This window comes from Gobio gobio (assembly GCF_949357685.1).
Source record: "Gobio gobio genome assembly, chromosome: 18".
NCBI lineage: Eukaryota > Metazoa > Chordata > Actinopteri > Cypriniformes > Gobionidae > Gobio > Gobio gobio.
The window spans coordinates 39549624-39561728 of NC_137111.1; the positions used below are offsets into that span (position 1 = coordinate 39549624).

Genomic DNA, 12105 nt, shown 5'->3' on the forward strand with positions numbered 1-12105 from the left:
GGTGAGAAACCTAGGAGTTTGCAAAAGTAGGTTTCGACAAATTACCCCAAAATGTCACATGAGTTTATAATATAAGATACTTGAGCTTATGTTGAACGGTTTTGGAGTTATGTACTTTTGATCGCTGTAGCGCCACCATCAGGCCAATTGGGGTGAGCCTCGGTGACTTTGTAGACAGTGTGAGTACTACCATCCCTCAAAGTTTCAAGTCTCTACGACTTGCTGTTTGGTCTGCCTGATCACTTTAGCAGAGAATGCTGATCCTTGGAAATTCTAACAGTTACAATAGGGGTCCAGCTCTACACGCTTGAACCCCTAATAATAATAATAATGAAAAAAAAAAACGATATCATGACTTCTTTAATGACAACAACACTGCTTGTCGTGTAACACAGTTTTAGAACTTGATTTTACACTATTTATCAACACATATGCAGAAAGGGAAGGGAGATCCACAGAGAGCATTGTTCATTTCCATAGTAGACAGCAGGCAGTGATTAAATATGCCACTTCTGCTCCACTAATTCATTCACTTTGAAATTCTGCTGCCGAGCAGAGTGCATCTTTTTCTGTTAAAGGGCCACATTGTTTTCACAGGACTTTGGCCTCATTAGCAGGAGTAGATGCTTGGCGTGGGGGAAGGGAAACCGGCCACAGAGACGTTGTGTCTTTCTGTCCATAATGATGTGACACAGTCAATTTGGCGATGCTTATGTTGATTGGGGGTGTCGACAAAAACATTTGGGCATATCCTTCTTCCTCTGGGTCCTTCAAATGTCATTATCCATGCATATGTCGTCCCTGCTAAAATGGACAATGCATCTTGGGACACATAATTAGTCATTTCTGTCTTTTTCCTGTGAAAATTTCCCCAGACGAGGTCAGCTGTCTGTATTGCAGCTGTACCAAAGTATGGAAAACCTGTTGCCTTCGGTTCTTCTTGGGATTCCCTAATACTACCGGGACCATCCATTCTCGGGATGAAGTTGCTGTGGCATCAACTACGTAAGTATTAAGTACTGAAAGAGACTCTGGGCTCACGTAGCCTGGTCTAAAGGCTTATCAGAGGCTAAGCCAAAGGGGGAAAAAAAACAGTAAAGCTAGTCTCAGTCGACCAGAGGTACGGGCACAAGGCCATCTGTCCATTCTCTGAATACAACTGACAACAAAGGAGGGCAACTCCGCACTCAGGGAATCATACACACTCTGGATCTGCAAACGGTAACTCATCCTGGATTGACAGGGTAAGAAGAGTTGGTGAAGAACGTAACTGGCATCTTCACGCTGTCTCAACCTCCATCAAGTCTCAGGTCAGTTTGCTAACTTCAACCCAAAGCTGCTCGTCACGCACAGGGACTTCCAAAAGACAAGAACAAATAGGCGTGTTAATGCTTTCCTGGAAACAACAGTGCTCTTGTTTCATCTTTGACAAAAGGAAAACTGTTTATATCATATGCCTTACGTATATTGTGTGTCTATATATACATTATACGACATTCTATATTGTAATGCAGAGTTGTTTTTCATGTAATACAATATAACACAATATTATTTATAAATGATGTTATTGTTAATAAATACAAACTAAATTTGGGCAGTAATATTACATATTATTGTTGTTGAATAGACATATTAACCTATAGATTGAGTTATTACATAGACATTTTATTTAGTGGCTGTTTACACATGCGTTTTGGCCGTTTATTTACACGTCAATGGCCTGAAAATGCAAACTGTTGAAAACGGGTTTCAAAGTGCACTTTTTGAAGACGATACCGCTATCGTCTCCGTGTTTTAGTCGTTTTCGCCGATCCGTGTGAGCGTTTGACAACGTTGTCTTCTGGACGCAAAAAAACGCAAAGCAAAAACGTATCCGTTTTAGTACATCGTTTTCGTGTAAAGTTTAAAGTTAAATAGTTTAACGTTAAATGCGATGTACTGAATTCAATCACTATATTGTTTAATATTACATAAAACGCTGTTCGCAAGCAACCAAGGCTTAGCTATCGGAATTACGTATTTAAAACAGACTGATCTTTTTTTGAACACTAATCTGAGTGACCAATTTCCCTCCATTTGCTTTGTACGTCAACATTTCAATGCCAGTTGCATAAATTACTTTAATTCCTGATTCACAGACACATTTGACATGTGAAAAACAGCGTGTGTGATATCTATGTTCGGGCTTATTAGTGCTATGCTATATGATGGCAGAATGTTTTCAGATGCCTGTTGACAAGCTTTGGAAAGACAGAAATGGGTCAAATGGGAATTAGCATTAGCCAAACAAATCCGGGCCTAAAGGATTAGACAGGATGGTAGCTGTGTGTTTTATGCATTTACCTGATGAAACAGCACAACTATTAGCCGCACACAAAAAAACGGCTTTTTGTTATTAAATTCGGCCATCGTATTTCATATTAAGCATGCGGAATCTATAATGACTCGAAATTTAATTCTCAGTCTTTGAGGATATTTACATAACCATAATTGAACAAATAACCCTTTTTATTGGTTTTCAAACGATTAATCACGATTAATCGCATCCAAAATAAAAGTTTGTGTTTACATAACATATGTGTGTGTGTTTGTGTATAATTATTTTAAGTATAAACATTTTATATATAAACATATATTTTTTTCTTGAATATATACATGCATGTGTGCGTATTTAAATATTTATAATCATTTTACACAGTACACAAACACATATTATGTAAACAAACTTTTATTTTAGATGCGATTAATCGTTTGACAATATTTGCATGTATATACTATATATATATATATATATATATATATATATATATATATATATATATATATATATATATATATATATATATATTTATTTATTTATTTATTTATATAAATCAAATTATATATAAGTATAAATATTTTATATATAAATCTATATTTTTTTCTTTAATATATACATGCATGTGTGCGTATTTATATAATTATACACAGCACACACACATATATTATGTAAACACAAACTTTTATTTTAGATGCGATTAATCGTTTGACACCACTAATAAATATATAGGCCTATACATATATATATATATATATACTCCATATATAAAACATTTATTTCTCTTTTAATCTTTTTAGCAAGTTCCTCTGCTGTTGGAGTGTCATGGAAAAAGGGACCACATTTCATTTAACAGCTTATGTAAGTCTGACAACATTTCAAAAGCTGTAGTTTTCAAAGAGGGCTAACAAATGAAAGCATTGGGACTCATTTGGAATAATAGATCTGATACATAAAGAAAACGCATTCATTTATTTGTCATAGCTGTAGGGCCTCATTAGAGGAATATGAGGAATGAATCAGGCCTTATTAAAGGGAAATTTAAGACAATCCACTAACACTTCCTCTGATCTAACGCTGACTCATGTTTTAGTTTCGCCAATGAATGTTCTCTGTGATCTCGTCTGGCTTAGAATTGATTTAGATGTAGATGGCGATAAGCTAGGTTATAAAGCGCCCGTCATCGCAGAGATGTGCGGAATGTGGGAACAGACGACATTGTGTTCCCTCACTGATGAATTAATGGGCCTTGTTAGACATGGTCACACAAACATCACTTGATCCACAGGCCTAGAAAGACACAAGTGGCTCCTTTGGATTTTTATCAAACACGGTCACACCACTTCTATTAACGCAGAACCATTATAGACGTTAGAGGCAGGACCTCGCTCACCCGCCTCTAGCAGAGAGGGAAATAACACCCAACTTAATGTCGGAGCACAACAACAGGTACCTACAGCTAAACAAAATGAACACATGACTGAATAGACATTTACGGCTGAGAGAGGTAATGGGAAAGAATTACGAGTTTCCAAGGCTGTAATGTTTGCACACTGAAATTAATTTCATATCTGCTCTGACTGAATGGGTAAATGTGTCTGTTTGTGTGCACAGAGACAGTCGGTTTGAAGCATCTAGACCCAAGAGAAGAATGAATATGAATGAGAAGGAGGGAGGAGTATTGGAGGGGGGGCTAAATGTCACCCTCACCATCCGCCTGCTAATGCATGGGAAGGTAAGACACATCTCGAATCCTCACAGAGCTGTACTCGTTTGTTTTCAGCCGTGTATTTTGCAAACGCATCCAGCCAAGCAATAAAGCCAGTACATGAGAAAGATTTATAAATGTATAGGTGACATTTTACGGATCGTCAATATAATTGATTCTGAAATGTTATTTTAGACGACATATTCAGAAATAGTATATCGACAGCATAAAGTGGCATTTACAGCATCATCTTTTCTTATGAAAAGAAATTAAAACACAATCTTCCTGCTTATGAACATCTACACTACCGGTCAAAGGTTTGGAATAATTACCATTTTTGAATGCTTTTGAAAGTATTTTGTGCTCACCAAGATTATTTGATCAAAAATACAGCAAAACAGTAATATTGCAAATTTTTATTTCAATTTAATTTATACCTGTGATTTGAAAGCTGAATTGTCAGTAGTGCTCAATGAATGTTTCCTATTATTATCAATGTTAAAAACAGTTTGTTGCTGCTTTACATTTTGATATACCTTAATTCCAATCAAAAGTTTGGGGTAAGAATGTTTTTTTAAGAAATTTATATTTTTATTCAGCAAGGATGCTGTCACGATCTGTTGTATTTTCAGTTTCAAGGACTTTTAGTTTGCTATTGTCATTGTTTCCTTTCAGTGTCATTGGTTGCTCATTGGTTCATTGATTACACACACCTGTATCAGTATTTCTTACCCTCTGTTTAGTTAGTTCATAGGGTGCGTCTCAATCAGCTCCCTAGTTCAGTAGTCAGGGCACTGATCAGGGAGTCGGCCACTTTAAGTCGTCTCAATCGCAGAATCCTTCCAGTGCACTGAAATGTGCTCTCCCTAAAAATTCCCACAATGCATCGTTAAAACCAGGGTGCATCGATGCTCACTATGTTCCCTTAACTGAAGTTCTGAAGCATGAAACTTAAATCACATGAACCAACTCACTACACTACTGTAAAAAATCAGTTAAATTTACGGTAAAAAAATTACCATAAAAAATATGGTATAATTTAGGTTTTTACAGATTTCAGTTAAATTTACAGTAAAAAATAATGTATTTCATTTACTGATATAATGTTAATTTACCAACCTCTTGAAGTACTGATATCTGTTTTGCACCTTTGTAATACACTGACAACCACCAAACACCAAACACAGTGTTGACGAGAGTCACATGATGAATCAAAGTTCATCACAAGCAGCTTTTCCACAAGCTGAGAATGACAATAATAATATATAGAAGGTGCACAGTGTCAATTACACAAACACCATCATGGTAAGACAAAAATTGTGAAATTTTAAAAATGCAATAAACATTAATTTAACAACATTAGATGTAATATAAAACCCTAATGTACATAACTGATTAGACATCAAATGTGAAGTTTTTCACTGTAAATAACACCATGACTTGTTTTTTTTCACTTCCAAAAACTGTTAATGTAAGAGTATTTTACTGTAAAATTACATGAAATGTATGGTTAGATCTATTACAGTTATTCACCATATTAAACTTTCTGTTAACCAATTAACCGTGTTTCACTGTAGCATTTTTACAGTCTTTTACTGTTTAAATCACAATTTGTTTTACAGTAATGACACGTGATATTTTTTTTTAAATAAAAAAATATATTTTATTATATTTCAGCATAAACATACATTGCTAGACAGGTAATGAGCTAACCTTTATTATTTATTTATGACTGAAATGTTTCATGTAATAAGCAAAGTATTTGTCATTATGTACTTTAAATAACATGACAAGTAATGTCAGAAAGATTTCAGTTCTGCTGTTGTTCTGCTGTTGTATACCAGTAATGATGTTGTACAATGAGGAAGTTGTCATGTTGCTGGAAAAAGTCATCAGTGTCCCAATGTGTGAGCCAGCATCCTTTACTGTCCTTACCAGTGCCTGGATTCATGAACACGATATACTGATTCACGAGCTCGGGAGCTAGGGAGCTAGGGAGCTGATTGATACTGGTGTTGCCTGTGCCATAGCACACTGTTTCGCTTACTCTTCAGGTTGGATTATCAATCTTTTGTTTTATTAAATAATGTTATGCTACATTTAGATCCGCTGCACGTACCCTCATCTTCTTCCTCAGCCCATTTGTGACAGACATTAAATTAATCAAAAGTGACAGTAAAGACATTTATAATGTAACAAAAGATTTATATTTCAAATAAATACTGTGCTTTTGAACTTTCAAAGAATCCTGAAAAAAAGGTATCACAGTTTCCACAAAAGATATTAAGAAACTGTTAAATGTCAAGCAAATCAGCAAATTAAAATGATTTCTGAAGAATCATGTGACACTGAAGTCTGGAGTAATGATGCTGAAAATTCAGCTTTGCCCTTACTAGGAGAAAACAATATTACTGTTTTACTGCATTGTGTAATGCATACGTAAATGCAGCATAATTAGCATTTAGCATAATACATTTCTTTCAAATTTCATATTTTTTCCAAACTTTAGATCATTTTATATATATATATATATATATATATATATTAGTAAAGCTAATAGAACTAGATGTTTCAATCCCTTTAGTAGGAAACTCTTGATTGTAGCAGCCGGTGTGGAGTGGTGAAAAGAAGGGTAAGGTATGTCATTGGGGTCATCAGGTGGGCACCCTGCTTCATCGACGTTTCGTTGATTGAAGCCCACAACGTCTCCAGAAGGCTCAACGGTGTACCCAGCGTCCCAGGTACACCCCCCTCCATGCCTTACCCTCCATATTCCTGATGGGCTCTGCATGGCAGGGGCGTCCTTCTCCCTGAGTCAGGCCTAAGCCTGACTGCATACCATTTGCCTCTACCTTGCTGCCCAGTTAGGGTCTTTGCGCTTGATCCAGAGCCAGTTACTGCTTTTTTCAGCAGCGCTTGACATGGACTTGATGGCCTGTTGGAGAGAGCGACCCTTCACCCCTATTTTTCTCAGTAAACTCGTAGTAGATGTGGCAACAAATCCCCTGCATCCCACTTCTACTGGGAAGATGCTGGTCTTCCAGCCGTTCTGAGATGCTTCAGCTGCCAGGTCGGAATATTTGTTCTTTTTCCTCTCATAAGCCTCTTCAACCCCATCTTCCCATGGTACTGTTAATTCTACAACATATGCCAGCTTTTTTGTTGGAGACCACAGGACAATGTCTGGCCGGAGTGTTGTAGCCACTATTTCTGGGGGAAACACAAGTTTTTTATCAAGGTCTACTTCCAATTTCCAATCCCGCGCTGACTGCAGGATGCTTACATCCTTAGGTGTTGTACTATTTTCTTGATGTTGGCCAGCTGGTACAAAGTTTATGAAGTTGACCTGTCCTGCTGATGTTTGTGGGAGATTGTTTGTGGTGGTTCGCCTCTGTTCCATTATTGATGCCAGCTCTCTGAGTACTTGGTTATGCCGCCAAGTATAGCGCCCTTGGGTAAGACTTGTGGTACACCCTGATAGAATATGCCTTAGGGAAGCAGGTACTTGACACAGGGAACAGGCAGGGTCTTCTCCATACCACTCTTTCAGATTTTGGGGGGAGGGTAGCAGGTCATATGTGGCTCTAATGACAAAACTCAGTCGAGCTCCCTCCATCTGCCAGATGTCACGCCAGCTGAGCTTTTTCTTCTCCAGACCCTCCCATTTGGTCCATCTCCCCTGCTTGGCCATTGAGACGGCTTTGGCATATCGCTCTTCCTCCTCCTGTCTCTTGACTTCTCCTATCACTAGCTGTCTCTTCTGTATTGATGTTGCTTTATGCCATAGAGGGTTAGTTTTTGGGATGAGTCCGAACCCTGCCCTCCCATGCTGTACTTGTCCAACTATGTCTCTGAGGTGAAGTGCAGACTTTGCACTCTGAACAGCTTCTAATGGAGTCCACTTCCTTCCCGCTACCACCCGGGGGGCTGCTGTTCGAATGACTGCATCCTCGGATTCAGTTAGGGTCATGACGAGCCTTGCTTTAGTGCATTTGAACTCTTCCACGAGCCCTGTGATTGGTAATTCCAACTTGCCATGTCCATAAAGTCCGACAGAACTTAAACAACGTGGAATTCCAAGCCACTGCTTCAACTGTGTGCTTATCAGCCGTTCCAACTTTTCAATCTTGGTGATAGGGATCTCATACACAGTTAATGGCCACAAGAGTCTTGGGAGTATGCCAAACTGAAAGCACCATGACTTGAGTTTTCCTGGCAACAGGGTCTTGTTGATGCGCTCCATGTACATGTTGGTATCATTTTTCAGTTGTTCAAACTGCTCTGTGTCTCTGAGCTTCGCATCATACCATCTCCCCAAGCTCTTTACTGGCATTTCTGAGACAGTTGGGACAGGTGTTCCGCCGACATAAAATCTTTGGTCTTTGACTTGGCCTTTCACGATGGAGATGCTTCTGCACTTATTGGGCTTTAACTTCATCCTCGCCCATGTTATATTCTGATGAAGTTTTTCCAGCAGTCTCTTGGTGCAGGGGACAGTTGTTGTGAGTGTTGTTAAATCATCCATATAGGCTCGAATTGGTGGTAACCTCTGATTACATTGTAGTCGTTCTCCACCCACGACCCATTTTGAGGCTCTTATAATAATCTCCATTGCCATCGTGAAGGCCAATGGGGAGATGGTACACCCCGCCATGATGCCTACCTCCAGCAGTTGCCAACTTGTGGTGAAGCCTGATGTTGTAATGCAAAACTGTAGATCCTGGAAGTAGTGTTTTACTAGATTTGTAATTGTTGTCGGCACCTGGAAGAAATCAAAGGCAGCCCACAGAACTGAATGAGGGACTGACCCGTATGCATTAGCCAGATCGAGGAACAGGACGTGTAGATCTTTCCCTTCTTTCTTTGCAGTCTGGATTTGATGCCATATGATACTGTTATGTTCAAGGCATCCCGAAAAGCCTGCGATGCCAGCCTTTTGGATTGACGTATCAATGAAGTGATTTTGTTTTAAATAGTTTGTCAGTCGTTGTGCCAACACACTGAAAAAGATCTTACCTTCAATGTTCAAAAGGTTTATTTGGCGGAACTGTTCAATGGTGGTTGAATTCTTTTCTTTTGGGATGAACACCCCTCCTGCTCTTCGCCAAGCTTTCGGGATGATTTGCTTGTCCCACACCACTTTCATGTTTTTCCACAGGATTTTCAAAATATCTGGAGCATTCTTGAAGACACTATATGGTACGCCATTAGGGCCTGGTGCAGATGCCGATCTTGCCTTTTTCACTGCCTGCTTTACCTCGCTCAGCTTGGGAGGGCTGATATCAAACTGATGTTGTGGTGGTGATATTGGAGGGATGTCTGTTGGGACAATAATCGGTTCATCTTTTTTCTCATCAGTATAGATGGTTCTAAGATGCTCTTCAACCTGGTCTCTTGATGTTTTCAGGGATCCACTCTTCTCCTTTGTGAATATGCCTTTCACAAATTTAAAAGGGTCTTTATAGAAATCGGTTCTGGCTTTTTCCTTCTTTTTCCGGCGCATCCGTAGGCTTTCTGCTCGGCGGAGTTTTGAGAGCCTGTGCTTTAGGTCCTCTTGAAGGAAATTGATGCCTTCCCTTTCTTCTACTGTCGCCTTTCTCCACAACTTTCTTAGCCGTCGCCTCTCTTTCACAAGTTGTTGGATTTCCTGCAGCCGACGGGACTTGGGGGCGGGAAGCATATCTTTCTCACGGACTTGCTCCTTCACTCCACATTTCTCCTCTCCGTAGCTGTAAATAAGATTGCCCATCTTCTCCAGCTTCTTCTCGGCTGATCCTTTGATGTTACTTAGGATAAGGCTTAAGTCTGTGTTAATGCTTTCCCACTCCTTGCTGTTAGACTTCGGCCATTTCACCAATGGCTTACGTCCTTGCATGTTTTCTTTTTTGTGGTGGGCTGGTTGTTGTCTTGGACTGGTGGTTCTGCCTGAAGCTTCCTCCTTATTCCCTGGGGTGCTGATTCTCTGCGGACTGTGGGTTTCTTCCTGCCGCTGAGTCTCATCCGACTGATTTAACCTTCTTCTTGACAGAATCCGGTCAATGCGGGGCCCTGGGTTGCTGGTTTTCAGGCATTTCTTCCGTCCTTGATGTACCTTTAGACCATGGGTCGATGTTACTTTCGCCCATCCACACACGCAAGTCTGAAGAACATGTCTATCTGCTAGTTTCTCAAGAGTTTTCCTACTTCCTTCATTCGATGTCATGTCCATTCCAAGGGTCATTACCGGGAGGTCAATCTGTGAGTCTTCTTGCGCCCCTGCTCTCGCAGACTCTAGGGGTATTCTTCTTTTTGAACTTTTCGTAGCCAGATAAGGTGACTCTTGTGCCCTAATAGGGTGACGGAGCCTGCTGCTATGGGTAGCTAGCCCATAACAGCCCCGTTGGGGTCTATTTCCTCCTGTCAGCTGTCTCTCCATGCTGTCACAAAGTCTTTCCCTTGTCGTCAGCTGCACTTTCACAACAGTCACTGGGTTTTCTTCCAGAAGATCAGTAAAGCTAATAGAACTAGATGTTTCAATCCCTTTAGTAGGAAACTCTTGATTGTAGCAGCCGGTGTGGAGTGGTGAAAAGAAGGGTAAGGTATGTCATTGGGGTCATCAGGTGGGCACCCTGCTTCATCGACGTTTCGTTGATTGAAGCCCACAACGTCTCCAGAAGGCTCAACGGTGTACCCAGCGTCCCAGGTACACCCCCCTCCATGCCTTACCCTCCATATTCCTGATGGGCTCTGCATGGCAGGGGCGTCCTTCTCCCTGAGTCAGGCCTAAGCCTGACTGCATACCATTTGCCTCTACCTTGCTGCCCAGTTAGGGTCTTTGCGCTTGATCCAGAGCCAGTTACTGCTTTTTTCAGCAGCGCTTGACATGGACTTGATGGCCTGTTGGAGAGAGCGACCCTTCACCCCTATTTTTCTCAGTAAACTCGTAGTAGATGTGGCAACAAATCCCCTGCATCCCACTTCTACTGGGAAGATGCTGGTCTTCCAGCCGTTCTGAGATGCTTCAGCTGCCAGGTCGGAATATTTGTTCTTTTTCCTCTCATAAGCCTCTTCAACCCCATCTTCCCATGGTACTGTTAATTCTACAACATATGCCAGCTTTTTTGTTGGAGACCACAGGACAATGTCTGGCCGGAGTGTTGTAGCCACTATTTCTGGGGGAAACACAAGTTTTTTATCAAGGTCTACTTCCAATTTCCAATCCCGCGCTGACTGCAGGATGCTTACATCCTTAGGTGTTGTACTATTTTCTTGATGTTGGCCAGCTGGTACAAAGTTTATGAAGTTGACCTGTCCTGCTGATGTTTGTGGGAGATTGTTTGTGGTGGTTCGCCTCTGTTCCATTATTGATGCCAGCTCTCTGAGTACTTGGTTATGCCGCCAAGTATAGCGCCCTTGGGTAAGACTTGTGGTACACCCTGATAGAATATGCCTTAGGGAAGCAGGTACTTGACACAGGGAACAGGCAGGGTCTTCTCCATACCACTCTTTCAGATTTTGGGGGGAGGGTAGCAGGTCATATGTGGCTCTAATGACAAAACTCAGTCGAGCTCCCTCCATCTGCCAGATGTCACGCCAGCTGAGCTTTTTCTTCTCCAGACCCTCCCATTTGGTCCATCTCCCCTGCTTGGCCATTGAGACGGCTTTGGCATATCGCTCTTCCTCCTCCTGTCTCTTGACTTCTCCTATCACTAGCTGTCTCTTCTGTATTGATGTTGCTTTATGCCATAGAGGGTTAGTTTTTGGGATGAGTCCGAACCCTGCCCTCCCATGCTGTACTTGTCCAACTATGTCTCTGAGGTGAAGTGCAGACTTTGCACTCTGAACAGCTTCTAATGGAGTCCACTTCCTTCCCGCTACCACCCGGGGGGCTGCTGTTCGAATGACTGCATCCTCGGATTCAGTTAGGGTCATGACGAGCCTTGCTTTAGTGCATTTGAACTCTTCCACGAGCCCTGTGATTGGTAATTCCAACTTGCCATGTCCATAAAGTTAAACAACGTGGAATTCCAAGCCACTGCTTCAACTGTGTGCTTATCAGCCGTTCCAACTTTTCAATCTTGGTGATAGGGATCTCATACAC

The 12105-nt window shown here is 40.9% G+C and overlaps 1 protein-coding gene and 1 long non-coding RNA gene across 3 annotated transcripts in view; one reads left to right on the forward strand and one right to left on the reverse strand.

Annotated features, from left to right (window-relative positions):
• The window catches only part of LOC307142142, a 576947-nt gene that overhangs the window by 408847 nt on the left and 155995 nt on the right, over nucleotides 1–12105 (reverse strand). The gene's annotated exons all lie outside the window — the stretch shown is intronic.
• The window catches only part of LOC307141988 (poly(rC)-binding protein 3), a 35975-nt gene continuing 24646 nt past the window's right edge, over nucleotides 777–12105 (forward strand). For both annotated transcript variants that reach the window (XM_079842496.1, XM_079842495.1), the window contains exons 1-3: nucleotides 777–1310; nucleotides 3118–3178; nucleotides 3932–4052. In XM_079842496.1, coding sequence (XP_079698622.1) covers nucleotides 3969–4052 — 84 coding nt within the window. In that variant the 5' untranslated portion in view covers nucleotides 777–1310; nucleotides 3118–3178; nucleotides 3932–3968. The remainder of the gene's footprint in view (nucleotides 1311–3117; nucleotides 3179–3931; nucleotides 4053–12105) is intronic.